Source organism: Marmota marmota, unplaced genomic scaffold, assembly GCF_001458135.2.
Source record: "Marmota marmota marmota unplaced genomic scaffold, marMar, whole genome shotgun sequence".
NCBI classification, from domain to species: Eukaryota; Metazoa; Chordata; class Mammalia; order Rodentia; family Sciuridae; genus Marmota; species Marmota marmota.
The window spans coordinates 149,455-176,476 of NW_025999984.1; the positions used below are offsets into that span (position 1 = coordinate 149,455).

The 27,022-nt window shown below is 42.7% G+C and overlaps 1 protein-coding gene, 1 long non-coding RNA gene and 1 pseudogene across 5 annotated transcripts; all 3 read left to right on the plus strand.

The window, feature by feature from the left end:
* The first annotated feature begins 1,966 nt into the window (after window positions 1-1,966).
* Window positions 1,967-4,951, plus strand: LOC107160419 (annotated as a pseudogene).
* A 278-nt stretch (window positions 4,952-5,229) lies between these two features.
* Window positions 5,230-5,874, plus strand: LOC125617662. The gene is made up of 2 exons (XR_007348741.1): window positions 5,230-5,339; window positions 5,547-5,874. It is a non-coding gene; the product is annotated as an uncharacterized LOC125617662 (long non-coding RNA).
* A 15,883-nt stretch (window positions 5,875-21,757) lies between these two features.
* On the plus strand, window positions 21,758-25,262 carry LOC107160421 (class I histocompatibility antigen, Gogo-OKO alpha chain-like). 4 transcript variants are annotated; one of them, XM_015507094.2, is made up of 7 exons: window positions 21,758-22,439; window positions 22,648-22,923; window positions 23,512-23,787; window positions 23,915-24,025; window positions 24,441-24,473; window positions 24,613-24,660; window positions 24,819-25,262. In XM_015507094.2, exons 1-6 carry the CDS (start codon window positions 21,773-21,775, stop codon window positions 24,654-24,656), a joined length of 1,407 nt encoding a protein of 468 aa, XP_015362580.1. In that variant the 5' UTR covers window positions 21,758-21,772; the 3' UTR covers window positions 24,657-24,660; window positions 24,819-25,262. The 4 variants fall into 4 exon arrangements, with proteins under 4 accessions (XP_015362580.1, XP_048661904.1, XP_048661905.1 ...); XM_048805947.1 differs by lacking the exon at window positions 24,613-24,660; XM_048805948.1 differs by lacking the exon at window positions 23,915-24,025.
* Window positions 25,263-27,022: the final 1,760 nt, after the last annotated feature.

Below are 27,022 nucleotides of genomic sequence, written 5' to 3' on the forward strand. Positions count from 1 at the left end.
GTTGCTCCTCCACCACCACCCCCCATCCCCCACCACCCCCCACCCCCGCTTATTTTGCTGCAGCCGGACTGCGGCATATACTGAGATGATCATGTGATCTTTGTCTTTAGTTCTCTTTATGTCAAGTATTGCATTTATTGATTTGCATATGTTGAACCAAACTTGTATCCCTTGATGAAATTCTTGTGTATAATTTCTCAATGCCCACTTATCATTATCATTATTTTTTTAAATTGTGTAACTTCTTTTCTGGTATTACTTTCAATCATCCAAATCATCTATAGATTTATAGTGTATATGATTAGCTTTTAATTTCTAAGAATTTATTTGGGTTTTGTATATAATTGTACATGAATCCATTACTTGTTCAAAAATATTATATATTTCACATGTTATAGCATTTATTGAGAATAATGGTAGTGGATCAAGTAAAGAACTTGGGACCAGTTGGAATCTCTCCACAGTTTACTCAGAACAGCAGTTCTCAAAGTGTGATCTGAGGAGTCCTTGGAGCTATTCAGATTTTTGCACAGGAGTCATATGATCAAAAAGTATTTTTATAATGTCACTAAAACATTACTTACACTGAAGTAAAACTTGGCAAAATGGAAGTCAAGGTACAAAACTACAATAGTAGTCATTGTATTTCCGAGCATGTTTTATCTGCACAAGAGAAAATTCAAGTTTACTTAAACATGTTCTATTTGAAGCAATAAAAATTATTAACTTTATTAAATCTCCATTTGAACTCACATTATAAAAAACATATTTGATAGAATGGAAAGTACAAATAAAACACTTCTGCTACATTGCAAAGTAGGGTGTTTGTCTCAACAAAAGCCATTTGGTGAGTTGTACTAGCCCCATTTTGATGGAATACCATTTCTGCTACATAAAATGAATGACAGAAAAACTATTCTTTAGACTTCAATATTTGGTCAACATTCTAAAAAATGACCCGAACCTGTCTCTTCTAGATTGTCCACTAACAGTAATATTTTCAAGAATAAAATGTGCACTCTTAGAAGAAAATCAGAATCTGGGAAAAATCTGAATCCACCACTATGAACTTGATAGACTCCCCAATGCTTACAACACTTTCTGGTGAAATCTGTGGTATTATCAACATGTGACCTCTTGATTAATTGCTCTATAATGTATGTACACTGGAAGGTCTATATAACTTTATAGAACAATGCATGCTTTTAAAAAATATCATGCATTAACACAAGATCAATTCAATGTGCAAGACTCACCCACAGCACTTTATGCAGCAAAATATGAATTATTCAACATAAGGTTTCAAGGTCCATATGTCAAAGAACTTTTAAGAAGCTAACACGTGTGTCAATTTAGTGTGGTACCAAAGACGAAGACCCATTGTTATCTAAAACGTCATTTTAAAAGATTCTTCTCACATATTAGTGTGAGGCTGCATTTTTTGTTTCGAACAAAATTATTAGTTAAATGCAGAATATACGAACATGTGGCCATTTTCTAAAAAAAAAAATTAAAAGTACTTTAAAACTGTAAAAAATAAAAGATCCACTCTTCTAATTAAAACTTTGTTTTGAATAAGAGTATTTCTCTTTCAACGATTATTTCTGCTGACATCTTCTGAGTGAATAAAATATCGTCTTTAAAATGGAATTAATTTCTAATTGAAAAACACACTCCACATAAACATGTTTACCTTTGGAGCATAAAACGATCCTAAAACCAAACCCTTCCAAACTCACTGATGCAGGCATCAGTGGACTTTGTGATAAAGGCACTCTGTGAAGGAGAAGTGGTCAGGGCAGTGTCCCAGGTCCCTGGGCGTGGCTCTCAGGGTCTAGAGCTGTGTCTGGGGTGTGGATGCAGAGCACTGGGGATTCCCCTTCTCCCTGGCACTTCTCTTCTACCTCTCCCAACCTGGACCAGGTCCTTCTGCCTGGACACTCCTGAAGCAGCCCACTGTCTCACTCCCATTGTGTGTCTAGCTCCCAGAGAAGCCAATCAGCATAACCAGGGTTCAGGTTTCAAAGTCCCCACCCACCTGCCAGGATAAAGAATCTCCACAGCAGTGGAGGATGAGGGTAATGGCACCCCGAACCCTGCTCCCACTGCTATTGGGGACCCTGTCCCTGGCGGAGACCTGGGCAGGTGAGTGCGGGGTTAGGAGGGAACCAGACTCCAAGGGAGGAGCCAGGGTACAGTCCCCTAAGCACACAGGACCCTGGGAATTAGCGTCCTCTCTAATTTGGTCCAGTTCCTCCCCAGCGTGCAGATGCTCGTCCTGATCCCTCCACTCTAGCCCCTAAGTCCTGCCCTCACGCGTGCCTTCGCCCCCTTAGTGTCTCTAGAGTCCCCTCCTCCTGGTGTCCTCAACATGGGACCTGGCATCTGGCTGCGGGAGGAAGGTCACGGGGTCTCAGCCTCTCCCTCCCCCCAGGCTCCCACTCCATGAGGTATTTTCACACTGTCATGTATTTTTCCGGCCACTGGAAGCCCCGCTTCATCTCCTTGGGTTTCGTGGAGGACACACAGTTCCTGAGCTTCCACAGCTAAGCTGAGAATCCCAGGGAGGAGCAGGGTGGATGAAGCAGGAGGGGTTGGAGTATTGGGACACTAACACGGATTTGCAAGAGCGCTGCAAAGAATTATGGGGTGGAGTTTAACACCATGCTGGGCTACTACAACCAGAGCAAGGGCGGTGAGTGACCCCGTGCCCCTGGCAAAGGTCATACCCCTCAAGCCCCTCATGCATGGTCTCCAGTCTTTAGGGATTTCCCCGTCTGCAGTTCACCCCAAGGCTGAGGAACTCGCTTACACTGTCCACCCAGAAAGCGATCACAGCGACTGCGACCAGGTTTCGGTTTCAGTTTAAGGGAAAACCCCCACTGGGTCGGCAGAGTGGGGACGCTGCTGACCACGGGGACCTAGACAGGCTCTAACACCCTCCAGAGGATGTCTGGATGTGACTTAGGGCCTGATAGACACTTCCTTCAAGGGTTCACCCAGTAAGCCCACCATGGGGGGGATTACCTTGCCCTGAACAAGGACCTGAGCTCATGGACTGCTGCAGACTCTGCAGCTCAGATCACCCAGCACAAGTGGGAGGAGGAAGGTGTGGAGCAGGAATTTAGGGCCTACCTGGAAGGGGAGTGCGCAGAGTCCCTCACCAGACATCTGGAGAAAGGGAAGGAGACACTGCAGCACTTAGGTATGAGGGGCTGCAGGACTTCTGTCTGAGCTCCTAGGATCTCTCTGCCCACTTCCCACAAGGAGGGTAAGAGAAAGATACCCATGCTAGAACACCACCAGCTCCATTCCAGAAGGAAGTGAGTCAGCCTGGAGTCCCACGTGCTATACTGGAGAGGAACTGAAGGCTGCTCTGTGGACAAGTAAGAGAGCCAGTCTCTTTCCCTGGCTGGTGGGAAAGACAGTACATAACTCACCATGTTCTCTGGAAGCAGCCTTGGCATCACGAAGGGACTTTCTATCAGGTGTTTGTCTCAGTTCCAGCCTAGGGTCTTTGGGGTCTGACTGAAGCTTATCAGCCTCCATCCAAACCAGAAACTGAAGTCCCTGTCAGGCACCTGGACCCTTGTAAGAGGGTTGTCTTAACCTGATTCTAGAACTTTCCAAGGTATAGAAGATTATGCCAGAAGCCGGAGTCCAGGCTTATGTTTTGGTTTTATGCTCCCTCCTCCACTCCAATCCTGTGGTGCATTCTCCTGATGGACATGTGAGCACTGCTTCAGTAGCCCAGGAGCAGTAATGCAAGAATGTCTGAATTTCCCTTTTCTTCCTCTCAGACCCTCCAAAGACAAGTGTGACTCACCACACTAGACCTGAAAGAGACTTCACTCTGAGGTGTTGGGCCCTGGGCTTCTATCCCAAGGAGATCATCCTGAACTGGCAATGAGATGGGGAGGACCAGACCCAGGAAATGGAGCTTGTGGAGACCAGACCTGCAGGGGATGGAAACTTCCAGAAATGGGCAGCTGTGGTGGTGCCTTCTGGAGAGGAGCAGAGATAACACTTGCCATGTGTATCATGAGGGGCTGCCTGAGCCCCCCACCCTGAGATGGGGTAAGGAGGGGATGAGAGTACAGAGTCTCTTTTCAGAAAAGCAGTAGGCATTCTGGAGACCCTCAGCAGTGTGGGGACAGAGCTGCAGATTAGGGTCCCTTACCTGACTTCTCCTCCTTCCAGAGCCACCCCGTCAGCCCATCACCCAGGTAGGAAAAATGCAGGGTCTGGATTTTTGTCCCACTGGTGGTTTCAAGTACCCGGTGGAAGTGTGCCCTGCCTTGTTTAGTGGGAAATAATATCTTCACAAACATGTTTACCCAAACTGGACCCTGTTTACTCTTTGTAAAGCACATAGAAACTAAAGGACAATTTTATCCTTCTAATGCTTGTGGTGAAGAGGACCTGATTCCCATCATTTAGTGGCCAGAGGGGAATTTCTCTGCTGAGGAAAGATCTCCAAGAGAGCAATTCACTCCATCCCTATCCATCTCCTTTCTTCTTGTCTCCTGATCCTTCCCTGCATTTGTAGTCACAGTTCTGAAATCTTCCACAGAGTCCAGGACTAGGGGGTTTCTTCAAGACCTGTCTCCAACCTGTTCGCTCACAAGATGCTTTTTTCCCACCGGTGGAAAAGGAGGGACCTATGCTCCAGCTGCTTTTAAGTATGAAGAACAGTGATCCCTGAGACACCTGGTGCCGCAGTCTGGCTGGGCACAAAATAACTGAGCCACCACACACCTTGTAGATTCAAACAGCAACTCTTTATTCTCGAACTGTCACGTCACTCTACACGCACGCTCTGGGAAAATCCACACCCTCCACTGGGCTCTGCATACCAAATACTCTCAGAACCCAGTGAGAACTCCACAGGGAACTCAAGGAGCGGGCGCCTGAGGCAGCAGGATACGCCCTATTCCCAGCAGGATCCACCTTAAACCTGGAACCGCCCTATTCCCAGCAGGATCCACTCTAAACCCGGATCCGCCCTAATCCCTGAGCAAGGTCACCTTTCAAATCAAAACTCTGAAACATTCATGCAATGTCACTGCAAATGACCTGGGTCCAAGGCAAGCCCATTTCCACAATGGAGAGTCCTCCCTCTAAGCAACATTGGGTAGGCTGACAAGGAAATTGCCATGCGTCATTCCTACTTGGCTATGGCTCTCAGCAACCTGGGGTAGTGTAGAGGGGAGCAATGACCCATTCCATGATTCCTCCATTAGCCACCTCTCCTATGGACTCTGACCAGGTTCTGTTTTTGTTTTGCTCAGGTAATGTCAGAGTCCAGGGCTCTGATATGTCCCTCACTGCTTAAAAAGGTGAGACTCTGAAGAGGGAGAGGGGTATGGGGAGACTCCAGGGTTACAAGGACTCTCTGGATTTAGAAATTTTGAGTTTAATGGGTTGTTCAGAGTGTCTCCATTACAATGACTGATCTGGATTAGTTCATAATACCTTCTTTTACAGTGTGAGACAGTTGACTTCTATGGGATGAGCAATACAGGTTTTGTTCTGTTTTCTTCCAGCTTCAAGAGTGCTGACTTCTCTTTGTGCAGCTGGCATCTAACTGTGTCTGACATCTCTGTTCCTATCAGCGTAATGTGAGGAAATGAAGAGAGGAGCACATTCCAGATCACAGAGACCCCTCCCCACAATGTCCTGTTTTCTTCCTCAATCAACTGCCTCCACAGCAGATGTGAGACTGGGACCTTCTCCATTCCTGATTTAGCTTCATGTTGTCCTGAGCTTTGCCTTCTTCCTTCCCTACTGAAAAACAGAATCTGCATATAGAATTGTATTTCAAATTTGTGACATGAGATATGGTCAATGAGTTAATTAAATAAATGGAAGATTCCTAAAGTTTCAAAGACAAAATAAAACCTGAGCCAGGGCTGGTGGCGCATGCCTGTAATCCCAGCAGCTCAGGAGGCTGAGGCAGGAGGATCACAAGTTCAAAGCCAGTCTCAGGAACTTAGTAAGGCCCTAAGCAACTCATCAAGACCTATACATAAAATACAAAAAAAAAAAAAAAACTGGGGATATGGCTCAGTGGTTAAGTACCACTGGGTTCAATTCCCAGTACCTAAATAAATAAATAAAATAAAACCTGAAGTCTTCAAGAATACATGTTTTTGCTGTGTTGACTCTGGCAGATGGAGACAGGGGAAGGGTGAAAGGAGCTGAGGGTGGACAAGGTGGCACCAAGTCTCAGATCAGTTCATCCTGGGCTTTGATGTGGTCAGTTCTCAGCTCAACATCTCCCTGCTTCTTAGTCTTTGTCCATTTAGTTGAACCTCATCCAACTAGTACCTGTGATGACAGGTACACAAGCATCACCAGGGCTTGTCCTGTCTCCAGGGCCATGGGTGGGCAGGCATCATATGAGTGGGTTAGCATAGGCTGAGACCCAAGCTTGACATTCTACTCCCTTATTTGTGTTTCTCAGTCGCTATAGATAATTATCCCTGTTTTTGTTAGTAATTTCTTCTCTGGATATCTCTTGTCTTTCACAGCAGCAGGAGACCTTTTTCCTGTCATTGTCCCCCAAAACTCAGGGTGGTTCCTGGATTGTATTTTCTATAATTTCCATAACACTTTTAAAGGAATCAGATTATGGAAATAGCAGAGAGGAAGAATTTCATGATTTCTCATCTTAGATAAATTCCTCTTGGTGTTCCATTTTCTCAGTACTTTCACTACCCTGAGCTCTACTAATCCTGGCACTTACTTCTTTTGGATTCCTGGATTGATCAAACAGAGATCAATAGGTGTTTAATTGAAAAATATGACCCAAGGATTGTCTTTCCTGAGGATCAGTATGTACTTAGCTGCTGTGGCATGCAGGAGAACTGGTGTGGAGGGAGGGAGGGCAGCACTGGTGAGAAATGGCTCTGACCTCAGTGTGAGAAGTCTTGTGCAGCATTTGGTTTGAGACTACATTGATAATGACAGTACTCATTTGTTGAGTACTGAAGAGATGACAGAATTCATCAGGGAACTGAAACAATCCCAAAGTGCCAACGTTGTGGAGCCTGTGTTCTATAATAAAGAGGAAGAAGATACACTCTAAACACGGTGTCAATGCTCATGTTAGGTGGTAAGTGTTGCATGGAAGGTGTCAGAGTGGGTGTTTGGGGACAGGAAAATGGCTGTTTTACTAAGGTGCTCAGCATGGAACTTGTTACAAAGTTGCCTTTGAGGATAGGTTTGAAGGACATGAAGGAATTCATTTGGAGGAGTACCTTTCTAGGTAGGAGGAAGCTCCAGTGCAAACACACAGGACCCTGTGTGTGTGCTCCGGGAAAAGCAAGGGTTTTGGGATGTCCTGAGCAGAGTCACTGAGAGGAGCTCAGAAGCATGGCCAATCACACAAGATCTGCGGGTTGATGGAAGGAATCTTACTTTGAGTGAGGCAGTTTTGAGCAAAAACAGACAAGGTGAAACAAATGATTTCTCTGACTGCTGAGCTGAGAACAAAGGATTAGCAAGGGAGCAGGTAACTAGTAGTCCTATGCTAGAGGTGTGGGTCATATCACCTGGAGTATGGGCAGGGAAAGTAGTGGAAGTGGTTGGCTGCTATGCACATTTTGAAGATGGACTTTACAGCATTTGCTAATGAACTTAATGTGGGGTATGAGAAAGAACAAGTAAGGAGAGCACTGAAAACTTGAGACACTGTATTCAGAAAGATAAGAGTTGCATCAATAGAGAAGAGAAGACTGAAAGGCCCATGCAAGGAGAGGACTTTGCAAGCACTTAGTGGATATGTTAAGATGAGAAGTTCAAACTGCTGTACCAACAACTGAGGATCCAAGTGTTTTCAGCAATTCAATGAACCTGATGTATATATATATCTTTTGCTTGATGGATGTCAGTCTGGGACAAGGTGTGGTAGAGGTGTCCTTGCTCACTCTCACTTTCTGTATGTCTGTATGTGTCTTGTTCGTGGGTTGGTATCAAACATTTCACAGTCCAGTGCTGGTGCACATAGTACACTTTTTAGGAACATTGTTCTAGACAGCAGAGTTTTCCAGCATCTGCCCTGGTGTCAGTTCAACAGCAGGAAGGAATCAGTAGTTCATGGTGATTTTGTTTTCAGTAACATGGTTTTAAGGCTGTCCTTCTACTAAAATGAACTAAAAAGAAGACATAAAATGGAAGAAGCATCTAAATGTAGAGAAGTATAAGAAAGATAGCAATCCTTCAGCCAAAAATATAAATTTGGACAGGAATTCATGGAGAAAAGTTGCTCTTATTCTTGAGGCATTTGCCAAATCTGGAAAAATTTTAGGTTTTTCTTAAGACTCACAAGTCATCTCCTATGTTAGTTCACTGTGAGTATAAACAAATACCTGAAATAATTCACTAATAAAGAGAAAAGATTTATTATGGTTCACAGTTTTGGAAAATGAAGTCCATGACTGGCCCTGCCACTTTACACCTATAGTGAGGCAGCACATCATGTTGGGAGAAGTGGACAGAGCAAAACCACTGACCTCCTCACCAGGCAGCAAAGGGAAAAGAAGGTGGAGGGTGTCCAACAGCGTCCTTCAAGGGCACAGCCCTCAATGTCCTAATGACCCCCCACTAGGCCCCACCTCTCAAGGATTTCACCATCTCCCTTTAGCACCACCCAGGGACCAGGCCTCTGACACGGAGGCATTGGGAACACTCAACAGTCAATCAGAACAAGCAAGTAAGTAATAATCCTCAGACTCAGTTTGACGAGGGAGTATAATAGGAGACATTCTGGCTTTCTGTTAAATCTAGGAAACAAAACATTTATATTCTCTGAGTAAGAAATGAAAATATTTTTCTTTTCCCTACCCAAGAATTCTTAGAAAATTTACATTAATTCAGAAAAAAAGAAGAAACACATCCATTTTTGAGAATTTGTAATCAGTACTCTGCACTCCTACAGGTTTGTTGCCCTGATTACCATTTTGGGCCAAAAATTTTGAACCTGAGTTTGCTTTATAAATGTCCTGGGTTGGCACTGACTCGATTTTAAAGGAGGGAATAAATATTTCTATAGGAGTCCACATGTGTCAAAAAATTTACACAATTCATTACAAAAAGAAATGAGAAGCTAGGAGCACAAATGTGTAAGTACACATGGAAAATGACAACGGGATTAAAAATTATTTAAAAAAGACAATAGAAGGAGACTCATAAATGTCCATAAGTGAATTAAGAAACACAAAATAACATGCCATAACAAGGATTATGTACAAAGAAAATTATGACAACCTTCAAACTGCCTGTAGAAGTAGAAAACTAATTGTGACCCAGCTGTTTTTTAAAGACACCATGTTTAGTTATTAGAAAGTAAAATCATAATGGTTGTTTTAAAAATTCACCTCATTGACCTTTGCTTTGAACTAAAAATGGAGTTAGAAACACTAGGAATTCATAAAAAGATAAATATTCAGACATTGGACAAGTCTAACAGATTGTAACCTCTGATAGCAAAAGAATGATAGAGGGTAGGCCTATAGTTGTCCATCTTCCTTCAGAGAGTTCCCAAGACACAGTGCAGGCAGGAGGAGCCCTTCACAGCCCAGAAGACCCAGGGAGTTGAGGGGACAGACATATGTATTTGGAGAGGCCACAACAGCAGAATATGCAAGATGACAAGAGAAGTTAACTGAACATAACAGAACTGGAGGTCTAGAGGGCACATCTTGTGTCCTCAGTTCATCAGTACACACATGTAGGAACACCATCCAAGGACAGGGAAAAGAAGTCCAAAAGCACCAGAGGGAACAATGGTAGGTAGAAATATACAGGGCCAGAAAAAGTGTCTTTTCCCATCTCCATGCTGGAAAGCCTCATTTTTTGCTAGACATGGGACAGAGTATTCAAAGGGCATGTGACCCTATCAGTCAATAAAGTGAGGAAGGAAGAAAACACAACACCATAAACAATGATGGATCTGGAAACCAATAAACCTGGGGCCCCATAATTGTAATAAAAGAAAACTTCCTCCTCTTTCTCCTTCTCCTTCTCCTTTTCTCTCTCTCTCCATTAACACACACACACACACAGGCCAGATTGTTACCAGGATGCACAACATTGTGCCCAGGAAGGAAAAGTTTAGGCCATAGGCTTCTTGTTCCAGAAATATTCAGAGTCAAGTTGATGTTGGGCAACTGTAATACTGCCTGGGAGGAAGGAAGCCAGGCCATAATGCTCTCTGCTCCAGAATATTTTGAAAACAAAATGATAAGAAAATGGGTTTTATTCAAAGCTAACTTCGAAGAAAGATGAAAGAAACTTAATTGTTTAAAAAGTTTCATCTACAAACTCCCTTAAATTTGTAGAATTTGTACAGAAAAAGTAGGGAAGTGACAGACGCAGAAAATGTACCTATGCAGATTTAGGGATCCTGCATTTGGACAGTCCTGAGAGGGCACCTCTGCTCCCATCTTCTGTGGAGACTCCCAGGGTAAGTGATCTGGCCTTTAGCTTCCTTCTCTCAGCAGAAGAAATGTATTCCTGATTCAATGAGGGAGTGGCCCACAATCTTAGTCTGATTCTAAATTGTAAGGTGTTTTAGTAATCTTTGAGTCACTGTGACCAAAATAAGTGACAAGGACTACATCAAGAAGGAAAAGTTTATTTGTGTTTTTGGGTTTCAGAAATCTCAGTCCATAGATGGCCAACTCCATTGCTCTGGGCCTGAGTGAGACAGAACATCAGGGCAGAAGGGTGTGGAGGAGAAAAGCAGCTCAGGACATGGCAATCAGGAAGAGGAGAGAGAGCTCCACTTTCAGGAGACAAAATATACACCCCAAAGGCACACACTCCAGTGACCTCCTCCTCTGCCCACACCCTACTTAAGTACTATTACCACCCAATTAATCCCTCTCAGTGAATCAACCCACTTCCTAGGTTACAACTCGCTTAATAGTATCATTTCATTTTAGAATGTTCTTGCATTGTCTCACACAAGACATTTTAGGGGACATGTCATATCTAAACATAACAGTAGAAAAATAGGTTTTATACAAAGGCAGCTTTGATGGGATATCACACTACTGAACCCATCAGGGTGGTTCCAAGTGAATTTATGGAAAAATAAAGATACAGACATAGAAAGTACCTTTTGGGGAGGTCAGTAACTGGTCCTCCACTCCCACAAGGGGGAAAATGGCAGGCAAGAAAAAGAGAAAGAACAGGCCTCAAACATGTATTTTGTTGAGGGAGGTTGTTCCATGGAATATTCTATCCCCAAAACAGCAAGGGGGCAGAATTACAAAGGAACAGATGAGTGTAATTCAACCCTAGTGGGTATGCCTACACCTGAAGCCACACATTGCTATCTCAGCTGGGACAATGCCCAAGTCACTATGAAATGTAGTAATGGGTCAGAGGCCCCTGTTCAGGACTTAAAAGTGTATGTTCTTTCAGGGCAGCTTCCCACATGGAAGATGGAAGACATTTAATTGTTTCAAAAGTTCCATGTCAGAAAAGCTCTGGGTCAAGGAAAACTTTTAAAAGCAGGGACAAGTGCATAAAGATGAAAGAAATTTTACAGGTAGGAGTCACTGTGGCCCAAAGAAATTTAACAGATTTTGCCTATTTCGAGTCCCTGGAGCCTTCTCCTCATACCAAAAAGAGTCAGAACTTGGGCTGGGGATGTGGCTCAAGTGGTAGCGTGCTCACCTGGCATGCATGCGGCTCAGGTTCAATCCTCAGCACCACATACAAACAAAGATATTGTGTCAGCCGAGAACTAAAAAATAAATATTAAAATTCTCTCTCTCCCTCCCTCTCTCTCTCTCTCTCATTCTGTCTTAAAAAAAAAAAAATCAGAACTTCCTGGGACCAGCATCTGTGCCTCATCATTGTATATTAGGATTGTCAGGGTGCAGATAGCTCTTCTCTTTAGTTCACAGGGTGAGATTTCATGACCTCAGTTTATTCAAGGAGACTCATCTATACCTGGACCTGATTCAAATGATGAGATTCTGAAATTGACACTGATCGTGTGATGAAATGAGTCTTTTGGAAGTCTTGAATGGAAAGAATTTTATTGTACATGTGGAAGGAATATGAATAATTTGTGGTCTACTGTGATAGTTTTCAAAGATCACAAATTCCTTGTACTCAAGAATAGAAACCAAGTTCCTTTACCCATAAAATGGTTGGACTTCTTAAATTCACCTCTAGTGATGAGACAAAGCAGAATTGATGTTGTGCAGCTACATACAAAAAGAAACTGGGGTATCCTGCTTGCTCTACTCTCTCTTGTATCATTCATTCCAGGCTAAGTCATCTTCAACTGGACAGTCACCTAAAGGGAGTTCTCTATGGCCAGGAACCTAGGGCTCTGGCCAAGATTTTAAGGAATGAGCTGTGAATGAGGTCCTTCCCTGACAATCAGCCTTCAAGTTCTGGCCTTGAACATTGCCTAGAGGAAAGGGCAGGATAATAAAACCTGGTAATTTTAGTGGCTCCATCTTGGATTGATCGTCAAAAACCAGTATATAATAAATACAGAGGAAACAACTATTTTAAAAAGACATTAAGAAATCAAATACAAAAATATGCAAAAAGAAACCTATATTTATCCACCCTGGTTTTATCACATCATAGGAAGTCAAGTTTGGTATTTTTAGTACAAAATCCAAATCCATATCACCACATAAAGCAAATCAAGGTGAAAAGCCATTGATTCATTATAAGAGATGCAAGAAAAGCATTTGTTTTCATTTACATCATTTCATGGTAAAATTTCTAGGACTCTAGTGATTGAAAGGAATATTCTCAATAGATTAGGGAGAATAATACAATTCTATCACCAGCAACTGTCTCAGTCATGAAAGGCTCACATTTTCTTTCTGGAACCCGCAACAAAGTAAAAATGTTGGATCTTCCCATGTTTGTATAAATTTATTCTGGATGACATGCCAGCACAATAGCCCAAAGACACAAAGGAGCCCCTGGTGTGCAGAAATGTTCAAATTTGCCAGGCAAATGCTGGAGGTTTCTTGATAAAGACTCAATCTTATTTCTTCCTGAGAAAAGTTCCTGGCTCTTGAGTCTACACCAAGATCTGTTTTGTACTCTTGGTGATCAACTGCTTTTTGCCCGAATAAAATGTAACCTGTGTTTTAAGTTACACAATTTCTTCACTGTCTCTTGCTAGTAGAAGTAGAGAACTCCATGGGTCTTTTTTTATTTTGTAATTTCTCAGTCCCTTACATTGGAAACTTGTGCTGGGAGGGGTGGTGCATGCCTGTAATCCCAGGGTCACTGGGTGCTTAGGCAGGAATATCACATGTTCAAAGCCAGCAGACCCATTCTCAAAATAAAAAGGACCAGGGATGTGGCCCACTTGATAAGTGCCCCTGTGTTCAGTTCTTGGTACCAAAAGAAAAGAAAATAAAGAAAAATATTTGCAATGTTTCTTTTAATCAAGTTCTCCTAAAAATCTTCTTTGAAGAACTTTACAGTTCACCCATTACCCAGTTCCAATTCTACTCCATCCATTGATAGTTTGTTTTTATTTTTTTAAATGGAACCTCATTTTGGTTGCTAATATCTGTTGTAGTTATTTATTGCTTGGAGTAAATTGTGACAAAATATTTTTCAACCCAATAGACAATATAATTTTTAAATATTTTCATTAATTAAAAAGTTAATATTCAGAAATATTCTCATTTGCAATAACATGAAAGAATGAGGAGGATATTGTGCTAAATGAAATAAGGCAGGTATAGAAAGACTACATGATCTCACTGTATGTGGAATCTGATGTAGAAACAAGGTACTGGTCAGAGAGTACTACATCTAAGGTATGCTAGATGAAGAAGTACTGGAGATGTAATGAATTAATATTCAATACGGTGACTATAGCTAGTAATACTGCGTTGTATACTTGAAATATGCTAATATACTTGAAATATGCTATTAGATATTTTCTATCTATATAAAAATATAGATATTTTTCTATCCATACATACAGACACATGAAAAGAAAGATGGAAAGATAATGGAACTATGTGGGGTGATAGATATGTCAACTATTTTGATTTTGGTGACCATTTCACAATGCATGCACATAGCAAATCATTGAATTTTACATGGTACACATACATGCAAATATTTTGGTAGCTGAAAACAACAATTAATTGGGAAAGAGCAGGACTGTAGGAGCAAGTAAGCTAGCTAGTTTTGACTACAATTTTCTCATTGGGTTGCAAGCAAGACTCTGGCTCAAGTGGCAGCAATGTGCAGCTTGGCCAGGGTGAGGATCTGTGCTCAAGCTCATGCCCTTGCAGTTATCCAGAGTCCTCAGTGGCCCAATGTATTGGTCTCTCCACAGTGAGAATCTGCTAAACTAAAGACACAGTACCTGGCAAGCCAGAGCAGTGCTCTCTCCTGCATGGGGACCTCGCAGAGTGAAGGTGAGAGAAGGGTTTCTACTCCACCTGAACTGGGGAAGTTGAGGACCAAATTTGTTCTTGGCAATTTTGTTCTCTGAGGGCCTGGAAAAGGTAAGAAATCTTTTGGTCAAAGTGTGACCAGAAGCATCAACTTCCTCTAGGATATGGTATAAATGAATGAAAGCATGAATGAATGAATACAGAATGGCCCACTGTCCCATGACAGAATCTGTATATGCACTTGAACAACTGTCCAGATAATTTGCTTCCATACTAAAGTTTCAGAAGCACTGCTCTAGGACCATATTTCTCTAAGTTTGATCCCAAAATACCTGGAGCTCTCCTTATAAAGAAAATTCTCCATCTCTGTCACAGAGAGTCCCTGGGGTGTAGGCAGGAATCTGCATTTTCAGCAAGTGCCCTTAGTTCTTGTGCACTGCCGCAGTCTGGCTGGGCACAATCAGGAGCCACTTGTCAAAAGAAACTAACTTTATTTTTAGAACCACACATGCCAAACAAAACAGCCTCTCAGGAAAAATCCTCAGAGCCTCAACTGCCACCACCGGCTTTCCACAAGCCTCTCTCTCCCACACAAGCCTCTCTTCACCTCCCACAATCCTCCTGCTCTTGAGGCCGATTGGCTGGGTCACGTGGGCGGAGCCAAAAAAAGTCCCCCAATGAGCAGCTCCGTGGTCTGAAAGGGCAGGGAAACAGTCCAATGAGCATCACCGCAGAGGAGCCAATCAGCTAGATGTTGCTGGGGCCGAGGAGCCAATCAGCTAGATGTTGCTGGGGCCGCTGTGAGCCAATCATCAGCCGGCAGCTGGAAGTTTGCTGGCAGCTGGAAGTTTGCTGGGGCCCCTTTGGCTGTGGCTCTCAACATTCTACTACTATGGATTTCCAGTTTTTCCAGCACCATTTGTTGAAAAGCATATCTTTTCTCCAATGCATGTTTATGGCATCTTTGACAAATATGAGATTATTGTACTTATGTGGGTTTATCTCTGTGTCTTCTATTTTGTCCTATCGGTCTTCATGTCTGTTTTGGCGCAAATACCATTCTATTTTTGTTACTATGGCCTGGTAGTGTAACTTAGGTCTGGTATTTTGATGCCTCCTGCTTTACTTTTCTTACTAAGGATACTTTGGATATTCTGGGCCTTTTATCTTTCCAAATGAATTTCATGAGAGCTTTATCTATTTCTATGAAGAAAGTCAATGGAACTTTGATGGGGATTGCAGAAAATCTGTAGATCACTTTTGGTAGTATGGCCATTTTTGGTAGTATAGGCCATATTCGTTCTGCCTATCCAAGAAATTGGAAGGTCTTTCCAACTCCTAGTGCCTTCTTCAATTTCTTTCTTCAGTTTTTTTTTTTTTAATAATTTTCACTGTTCATGTCTCTCACCTCCTTGTTTTGATATATTCTCAGGTTTTTGTTTTTTTCAGGCTATTATGAATGGAATTGTTTTCCTGATTTCTTTCTCAGCAGGATCATTACTAGTACTGATTTTTGTATGTTGATTTGTACCCTGCTACTTTGCTGAATTTATCAGCTCCAAAAGTGTGATTTTTTTTTGTCAAGTTCCTCAGGACTAAAACACTCAGGATCACTCCAGGGGAACTGGGCTGCACAAAATAATCACACAGGAGACAGAGATACCTTTTTCTTTGGAGTCCTGTGACAGCTCCTCTGACCTTAAGGGTGGGGAGGGAGAGAGGGAGGGAGAGAGAGAAAGAGAGAGAGAGAGAGAGAGAGAGAGAGAGAGAATGTGCTGAACCCTTTTATTAAGGAGAAGCCATTCAAATGAGACAAGGGGTCAGGTTTCAAGAGGTTGAGTCTAGCTTAGCTTCCAGATGCTGCTGTCAACAGGTTGACTGACATCTAGGAAGGCCACACCCAAAGGCAGAGCAAGAGAAGGGGACACACAAAGTGTTTCCATGAAACATTCTATCCCAAACAGGGCAAAGGCGTAATATCACAAAGCAAAAGGTGAGCATAGCTCAATCCATGGGGTGACACACCTACATCTGAAGATATGCCCTCAAACTTCTTGGACTGGGGCAATGTCCAGTCACTACGAGATGTCAAAGCATCTCTGCTCCAGGATGGAAAGTGTGAATCATTCAGAGTGGCTCTCTACAGTTTTTTTCTTGGGGTCTTCTAAGTATAGAATCATGTCATCAGCAAATAGAGATAATGTGACTTTTTTTCTATTTATAGTTCTTTAATTTCCATCTCTTGCATAATTGCTCTGGCTAGATTTTCAACTACTATATTGAATAGGATTAGTGAGAGTGGGTATCCGTGTCTTATTCCAATTTTTAGTGAAAATACTTTCAGTTTTTCCCAATTTAGTATGATGTTGGCTTTGGATTGATACATAGAGCATTTGCAATGGCAGCACAAGTTCCTTTCATTGGTAGTTTTTTCAGTGTTTTTTTTTTACAAGAATGGACACTGAACATTGTTGAAGGGTTTTTCTGAATTCACTAAGATGGTCATGTGATGTTTGTCTTTAATTCTATTTATGTATATATTACATTTATTGATTTTCATATATTGAGCCAAACTTTCATTTCTGGGTGAAACACACTTGATCATAGTGTACAATTTTCTTAATATGTTTTTTAAACTAATTTTATTTTTTTACACAAATGGAGCACAACTTTTCATTTCTCTGGTTGTACATACGTAGAGTCATACCATTCATGCAATCCATACCCATATATAGGAATAATAATGTCCATGTCATTATATCACCTTCCCCCACTTCTTAATGTGTTTTTGAATGTATATTGATAATATTTTATTAAGGATTTTTACATCTATGTTCATCAGGCATACTGATATATAGTTTTGTTTCCTTGATGTGTCTTCATTTGCTTTGGTATCAGGGTGATACTAGCTTCATAGAATAAGAACACATTTCATAGAAAGTATTCTTGTCATTAGGTGATATATGACTCTAATATATATTTGATGTAGAAAATTTATAAAATGTTGACAAGGATCAATCACAAGTTAAAAATAATCCATATGCCTAGACCAGAAAAATTCTGTTGCATTTCCTTCTATCCTGTTCTCCTCCTCCTCCTACAGCCTAAATGCTGCATATTTCTCTTCCTTTCCCTCTCATTCCCTCAGATGATGAATACAGAGTTTAGTGGCCCCCAGTACTGCTCTCTGCAAATGCCATTTCCCAGGTCAGTTGGCTCTCTGGTTTCCTGAGTGGGCAATTTCTAACTTTCTCCTCCCTTCTTACACCCCAGTACTAACTCCCCACTCCTCACTCCTAGAAGACAAAATTCTTTCTCTTTTCACTTGGACAAAAAAATAGGACTCAGGTAAGAACTGCACCATAATCCCATCAGAGGCCCCACAGCCAAAACTGTCTCCCCCGTCTTCCCACCAGTGATGATGGATGATCTGTTGCTGTCTGAGGCCACCTCCACACCTGGGAATAATAAGACTGGCCCCTCCATCCCCTGTATCATCGCATTCTACTCTCTGTGGCTTGTTCATTTCTGCATTCAATCATACTGCAATATTTCCCTCTAAAACAACACAAGTTAACTCAGTAAATAAAACAAAATCCTTTCTTACAAATTCACCACCTGATCCTTTGTCTCCTTTCCATGACTGCCCCAAATCTCTGATATACCTTATAGAGTGATGTCTGAGTCCTTTTTCTCATGTTGTCTTTTTAAACATTGCATTTTATTTTTCGAGTGGAACCAGAGACAGCATTTGAAAGGACAAATGCTTCTACAAGACTCAGTAAAAAAGACAAATGGCCCCAATCTTCCATGCAGCCCCATTTCCTGATCCCTGCTTTACTTCTTTTGCCTGATACTTTTATTATTACCTCTGTGCCACTAAATAGAAGGCTGATAGGGCTCCTTCTTGGTTTTTCAGTTTCGTGTTGTACTTTTAGTTGAAAGCTTCCCTGCACATGCCCCGATTCTCTCAATAGCCAATTTATAATTTTGATTAGATCAATGTTGTTTACATTATACTGACGATGCAAATGTTATTCACAACTAGGCTTGTAACTTTCATCACTTTGTTTTCTTGAACTGATTTGTAACTTCCCTGGAATTAATAAAATTATTCTTCCTTCTTTTGCTTAGTTTCTGTTGTTCTGTTATTCTGGAACTTTCCCAAACTTTCTCCTAGGGTCTCTGCTGTGGTTTGAATGTGTGTCCCAAAGTTCACGTGTTACAAACTTGATCTTCAATGTGGTGGTGTGGGGAGATGGAATTAATGGGAGGTGGGTGAGTCATGAGGGTCCTGTTCTCATAAATAGATCAGTACTGTTATCTTGGGAGTGGGTTGCCCCCTCCTGCCCTTAACCTTCCACCACAAGAGGAAACAGCAGAAGGGTCCTAGACAGATGTCAGTGCCTTGACCCTGGACTTCCCAACCTTAATAATGGTGAAGAAATACATGCCTGATCTTCATAATTTACTCAATATGTGGTATTCCGTTAGAGCTGTAAAACAGACAAAGGCAGTCTCCTTGAGTATATTCAAGCATATCCAGAATTCCACCATCTTGGTCTTTGTGAAGACACCTGTCCCAGAACTCTCAGTCCTGCCAGACCTGGACTGGATGCCTTCACAACTGGAGTAAGGCTGACTCCCTGGATCTGCTTCACCTCATGGGGGAACACAGCCTCCCTGTCTTGTGCTGGCTCCTCTCTTAGGTACATCTCATGTGTCCCCTTTTCTTGGTTTTCTCCATCATTTTTGTTTCTCATATATTTAGCCATATCCTATGGGAACATGAACAGAAAATACTGAAGCCCTAAACATCTGAAATGTCTTTAGGATACTATAGCTCTTAGTCTAACTTTAACTTAGTACAGAATTCTGTGTTGAAAATATTTTTACTTGGAGTATGCATGATATTGTTTCAACATTATCTAGCTTCTAAAGTTGTATTTCCTGCATCTTGAAATGTTCAGAGTCTCTTTTTTTCTACCTACTTTCTGGATCTGTTTTCATTTGTTTGGGAGCAATTCACATGTAATTTTGGAGTGCTGAAAAGGCTGAGATTTTTCTTGAGATATTAAAATAAGTTCATATTCTCAATTATTTTTGGAATTCCTCTGATTCAATTGCTTGAAATCCTTTATTAATAACTTTGTGCTTTTAGAGTTCTTCTGTCTTGCTTACCATTACTTTTCCAGTGTTACTACTTCTTTTCTAGTGTTACTTTAATTGTCCAAATAATCTATAGAATTTTTCATTTATATGATCACTTTTAATATGTAAGAACTATTTTTTTCTTTCTGTATATAATTGTGCATAATTACTTGTTCACTAATACCCATTCTTTTTTACACGTTTTAGCAATTATTGAGAACAGTAGCAGAGGATCAAGCAAAGAAGTTGAGACCAGGGCTGGGGTTATGGCTCAGTAGTATAGCGCTTGCCTAGCATGTGTGAGGCACTGGGTTTGATTCTCAGCACCACATAAAAATAAATAAAATTAATTTAAAAAAAAAAAGAAGTTGAGACCAATTGGGAGCTCTCTACTGTTGTCTCAGAGCAGCAGTTCTCAAACTGTGATCTATGGAACCCTTGAAGGTGCTCAGAGTATTGCACAAGATCTCTATGATCAAAAAACATTTTTATTATCTCACTAAAATATTATTTATGGGCCTGGGTATACAGCTCAGTTGGCAGAGCGCTTGCCTGGCATGCACAAGGCCCTGGGTTGAATCCCCAGCACCACAAAAAAAAAAAAAATTATTTACACTAAAGTAAACCTTGGCAAGAGTGAAGCTATGGTACCAAACTGCAAAACTATTTATTGTTTTCTTGAGCACCTTTTAACTACAGAAGAAAAAAGAATGCCAGTTCACTTAAACATGTACTGGTTAAAGTATTAAAAATTATTTACTTTATTAAATCTCCATTCCAGAATCCACATTATAAAAACACCTAATTGATAAAATGGGAAGTACACATAAGATACTTCTGCTACATTTGAAAGTAGGGTGTTTGTATCAACCAAAGCCATTTGGTGAGTTGTACCAGCCCCATTATTTGGAATACGATTCCTCCTTAAAACAATGAATGACACAAAAACTATTCTTTAGACTTCAGTATTTCGCCAACATTCTAAAAAATGAACTGAGCCTGTCCCTTCCAGATAATCCACAGACAGCAATATTTTCAATGATAAAATATATGCTCTCAAGAGAAATTCAGAATCTGGGAGAACTTGAATTCACCACTATCAACTTGACAGACTCCCAAGTACCTACATCACTTTCTGGTGAAATCTGTGGGAATACCAACATATGACCTCTTGATTATTTGCACTTAAATATGTTAACACTAGAAGGTCTATACAACTTGACCCAACAATGCATGACTTTAAAAAACATCATGCATTAGTGCAAGATCCGTTCAATGTGCAAGACTCACCCACAGACTTTAATACAAGAAAATATGAAATATTCAATGATAATGTTTCAGGGTCCAAATGGCAAAGAATCTTTAAGCTAACACTTATGTCATTTTAGTGTAATATCAAAGATGAACAACCACGGTTATTGAAAACAGACAGCAATATTTTCAATAATAAAATATATGCTCTCAAGAGAAATTCAGAATCTGGGAGAACTTGAATCCACCACTATCAACTTCTGAATTTCCCTTGAGAGCATATATTTTATCATTGAAAATATTCCTCCTACATATTTGTATGAGGCTGCATTTTTTGTTTCAACAAAAATCACAGGTAAAATACAGAAGATACAAATATCTACCAGTTTTCTAATGACAAAAAAAAAATGAATTTCAAAACTGTAAAAAGTAAAATGATCCAGTCTTCCTAGTAAATCTTTTTATTTTGGAAACTATTTTTTTCTGTTAATTTAAAATATCTTTAAATTGGAATTAATTTCTAAAACAGCAAATATTGGTAGACATAATCCACATAAACATGATTACCTCTGGAATGCACACGTCTTTCTAAGAGCCTATGAAGACCTTGGAACCAAACATTTGAGAACTGTGTATTTACGCCCTGAGGCAGAAATCAAAGGGACACTGTGACAAAGAACAATTGGTACAAAAGTGCGTTCAGGGCAAAGTCCAGGTGGGTGTGGCTCTCAGGATCTAGAGCGGTGTCTGGGGTGTGGACGCAGACCAAAGATTGATTCCCCGTCTCCTTGGAGTTTGACTTTTTGCTCTCCCAACTTGAGTCAGGTTATTCTGCCTGGACACCGTTCTCACCCCCTTTGCGTGTCTTGCTCCTGGAGAAGGCAACCTGCATAGCCGCGATTCGGTTTTAAAGTCCCCCATCCAGCAGCCGGGAGGCAGAGTTTCCAAACTGCAGGATGGGGGAGGTAGTGCTCCTAAAGCTGCTTCTTCTGCTCTCGGGGGCCTTGGTAGGGACCGAGACCTGGGCGAGTGAGTGCGGGGGTGGGGGAGGGAGATGGGTGCGGGGCAAAGGGGGAAGGAAATGGCCTCTGCGCGGGAGCAGCCTGAGGACCCTCCAGAGAGCGAGCAGGAGCTGGGGAAACTGCGTCCCCACTGCTCCCAGCCCAGACCTTCCCCGCCGTAGTGAGGCACGTCCTGACCCTCCACTCCCGCCCCTAAGTCCTGCCCTGCCGCATCACACCACCCCCTTTGCGTCTTTCGAGCTCGCTCCTCTCCTCCAGGTGTTGTCAACCTGGGACCTGGGTCGGGCGCCTGGAGGAAGGTGGACCGGGTCTCAGCCGCTCTCGCCTCCAGGCTCCCACTTATTGAGGTATACGGAAACCCTCGAGTCCCGGCCCGGCCTCCGGGAGTCCCGCTTCATCTCCGTGGGCTACGTGGACGACACCCAGTTCATGCGCTTCGACAGCGACGCAAAGAATCCCAGACAGGAGCCGCGGGCGCCGTGGATGGGGCTGGAGGGTCCGGAGTATTGGGAGCAAAACACACGGATTTCCGAGAACTCTGCACAGAATCACCGAATGTGCTTGAACACCCTGCGCGGCTACTACAACCAGAGCGACAGCGGTGAGTGACCCGGGGCCCTTAACGGATATCACACCCCTCCTGTCCCTCAAGGCTGGTTCCGAGTCGTCAATGATTCCGTCGTCCGAGGTTACCCCCAAGTCTGAGGGACCGGAAGACCGTCGACCGAGAAAGCTCCCGCGGGGACTGTGACTTGATTTCGTTTTCAGTTTAGGGGGAAAATCCCACGGGGTGGGCGGGGCGGGGACAGGTTCTCACACACTCCAGAGGATATATGGCTGCGAGGTGGGGACAGACGGGCGCCTCCTCCGAGGGTTCCTTCAGTACGCCTACGACGGCGCGGATTACATCACCCTGAATGACGACCTGCGCTCCTGGACCGCTGCAGATGCTGCGGCTCAGATCACCCAGCAAAAGTGGGAGGCCACGGGTGCTGCAGAGCGCCGCAGGGCCTACCTGGAGGGCACCTGTGTGGAGTGGCTCCTCAGATATCTGGAGAACGGGAAGGACAGTCTGCAGCGCTTAGGTATGAGGGGCAGTGGGTTACCTGCGTAAGCTCCTGCAGATCTGTTGGCCCACTTCCCACAAGGTGGGGAAAATGGCACCCATGCTAGAACACTTCCCAGCTCCTCCTCCAGAGGGAGGTGAGTGGGCTTGGATTCCCAGGTGCTGCACTACAGAGGAACTGAAGGTGGCTTTCTCTGAGGACAAATAAGGAATCCAGTCTCTCTCTCCCTGGCTGGTGAGAAAGACAGCAAATAACTGACCACAGTTCTCTGGTAGCAGTCTTGCCACCAAGGACAGACTGTCAGGTCCACTCCAGCCTAGTGTCCTTGAAGGTCTGACTCCAACTTTTCCACATCTCTGAGCAACATCCAGATCAGAATACGAATTGTTTCTCAGGGACCTGTAGCCTCTACAGGGACCTGTTTCAACCTGATTCTAGAACTTTCTAGAACTAGTTGCAAGGAATAGGCGATTATGCCAGAAGCCTGAATCCAGACTTGTGTATAGGTTTTGTGCTCCCTCCCCCACCCAATTGTGTCGTCCATTCTCTGGCTGATGGCCCAGGAGAGATAATGCAAAAATGTCTGAATTTCCCTATTCTTCTCAGACCCCCCCAAAGACACATGTGACTCACCACACAGCTCTGAAGGAGACATCACTCCCAGGTGCTGGGCGATGGGCTTCTACCCTAAGGAGATCACCCTGACTTGGCAGCGGGAGGGAGAGGACCAGACCCAGGACATGGAACTGGTGGAGACCAGACCTGCAGGGGATGGAAACTTCCAGAAATGGGCAGCTGTGGTGGTTCCTGCTGGAGAGGAGCAGAGATACACTTGCCATGTGCACCACGAGGGGCTGCCTGAGCCCCTCACCCTGAGATGGGGTAAGGAGGGGATGAGGGCCCAGAGCCTGTTGTCAGGAAAGCAGGAGGCTTTCTGGAAACCCTCAGCAGGGTCAGGGCTGAGAGCTGGGGATCAGGGCTCCTCAACTGACTTCCCTTCCTCTCCCAGAGCCATCCCCTCAGGCCACCATCCCCATCATGGGAATTGTTGCTGTTGTAATTGTCCTTGTTGTCACTGGAGCTGTGGTCGCTTTTGTCATGTGGAAGAAGAAAAACACAGGCAGGGAAAGTGCAGGGTCTGAATTTTTGTCCCACTGGTGGTTTCAAGTACCTAGTATAAGTGTGTCCTGCCTTGTTCATGGGAAGTAATATCTACCTGTGTCATTTCCCAAATTGGACCCTGTTTACTTTTTGTAAAGCATATAGAAACTGAAGGATAAATATATCCTCTTGATGTTTGTGGTGACGGGGACCTGATATCCAGCATTTAGAGGACAGAGAGGAATTTCTTTGCTGAGGACAGAACTCAGAAGAGTAATTAGCTCCATCCCTACCCATATATTTTCTTCTTGTCTCCTGATCCTTTCCTACATTTGCAATCACAGTTCTGGAGACTTCCCCAGTGTCCAGGACGAGGGGGTACCTCTAAAACCTGTTTCCAACCTGCTCTCTCACAGTATGTTTTCTTCCCACAGGAGTTAAAAAAGGGCCCTATGCTCCAGCTGCCTGTAAGTATGAAGAACAGTGATCCCTGAGGCTCATGGGTTAGTGTAGTGGGAAGCGATGCGGAGCTGATTCATCCAATAATTCCTCCATTTGCCACATCTCCTGTGGGGTCTGACCAGGTTCTGTTTTTGTTCTGCTCAGGTAATGACAGTGTCCAGGGCTCTGATGTGTCTCTTTCTGCTTAAAAAGGTGAAGCCCTGGAGGGCCAGAAGATGGAGAGGGGTTGAGGAAGGAGGAGACTTTTGAGTTACAGGGATTTGTGACATTTTGGGTCTTTAATGGGTTGTTCAGAGTGTCTCCATTACAATGAGTGATCTGAATCTGTTCATGATACTTTTTTTTCACAGTTTGAGACAGCTGCCTTCTGTGGGGCTGAGCAGTACAGGATTTCTTCAGTTCTCTTCCTGCTCCCTTCTGAAATCTTAAGAAGTCCCAACTACTCTTTGTGCAGCTGGCATCTAATTGTGTCTTTGTGTCTGTGTTCCTATAATCATAATGTGAGGAAATGGAGAGAGGACCACATCCCTGGTCACCAGGACACCTCCCCACACTGTCATGTTCTCTTCCTCAATCAACTTTCCTCTGTAGCTGATGTGGGGCTGAGATGTCTTCATTCCTGATTTAGCTTTATGTTGCTCTGAACTGTGGCGTCTTTCTTCCCTTTTGGAAAATCGAATGTGGATATTGATTATATTTCAAATTTGTGCCACAAAATATGTTGATGGGTTAATTAAATGAGAAGAGGATTCCTAAAATTTCTGAGAGAAAATAAAACCTGAAACCTTCCAGAATACACGTGTTTGCTGTGCTGAGTCTGCTGCAGGTGGGGACAGGAGAAGGATGAAAGGAGCTCCAGCAGGTGGACAAGCTGGCACCTAGTCTGTGCTCAGTCCATCTTGGGCCTTTGTGGTCACTCTCAGCTGGATCAGTTTTACTGCTCCTTAGTCCTTGTCCATTCAGTTGAACCTCATCCCAACAGGACTTCTGATAACAGGTAGCATCAACCAGGGCTGGTCCTATCTCCAGTACCATGGGTAAGAGGGCATCAGGCCACTGGGTTAACATAGGATGAGACCTGAGTCTGACCTTCTGATGTCACTCTGAGATGCTGGGCCCTGGACTTCTACCCTAAGGAGATCAACTTGGCAGCGAGATGGAGAGGACCAGACCCAGGACATGGAACTTGTGGAGACCAGGCCTGCAGGGGATGGAAACTTTACCCTCTTGGTTTTTTCTGATGATGGGGACCTGATTCCTAGCATTTAAAGGCAAGAGAGGAATTTCCTTGCCAAGGACAGATCTGCAGGAGAGCAATTGGTTCAATCCCTACACATCTCCTTTCCTGATCCTTCCCTACATCTGCAGTCACAGTTATGGACACTTCTCTGGAGTCTAGGACTAGGGGATTCCTCTAAGATGAGTCTTCAGCCTGTTCCTTCACAGTACGTTTTCTTCCCACAGGAGATATAAAAAGAATAAATAAAAATAATCTATGTTCCAGCTGCCTGTAAGTATGAAGAACAGTGATCCCTGAGACCTTGGGGTAGTGTAGAGGTAAATGAGGGGGGAGCTGATCCATCCCATAATTCCTCCATTAGCCCATGTCCTATGGGCTCTGACCGGGTTCTATTTTTGTTCTGCTCAGGTAGTGACAGTGCCCAGATCTCTGAAATGCCTCTTACTGCTCAAAAAGGTGAGACCCTGGAGAGCCTGAAGAGACAGAGGTTGGGGAATTGGGAGATTCCTGGGTTACAGGGACTCTCCGGGGAATTTTTGACATTTTGAGTGTTTNCATGAGTATGTTAAATGCCAAACAAATTAAATTTCAGATGGCTAGAACATAACAGGTAGTTCATGCCTTGGAGGCTGTTCTTCTATCTCAGTACATTGTGGACAAACCTGATAATGGACAACAATCATCCTTTGAAAGGTCATGAGAATTTTAGGCACCACATTGATTATATCAACTAGAACCCAAGCCCATATTTCCGGCCTCTTAGAAAATCTAATCAGTATGCTTATTTTACAAAGTTCACCACATGCAGTCTCATTTTTGATTAAGGAAAGTTATATTATACACTTAGGAAAGTTAAAACAAATAAAGATATATTCTTCTCTTTTTATAAACCCTTTCTTACTTTACATAGGGATATATGATGAGCATAGTTAATATTGGTGGAAAGTGGATTGATGTTTAGAACTTACTTTCTATTGAGAAAGATTATAAAGATATGAGAACTAGTGCACCTTGACTGAGAAACAAAGAAACTCTTTGAGAAAGCAGCTCAACCAGTTTTATGAGAATAAATTTAGGAATTAATTAAAATAGCTTTATAAGACACAGTTTTAGAATAATGTTAGAAATATTATTTTATTTAGATTCTTAAGTTTAGAAATTCTTAAGTTTTTAGTTGATAGGTTTCTGATATGTTTTAAGAATGATTTATAAACTTTAGGATGTTTTAAATATAAGATTTAAGGGGACTTTTTTAGATGGGAATTTTAGATTAGAAATAAAGTACAAGTGTACTTTAGGTTAATGATTGGTTAG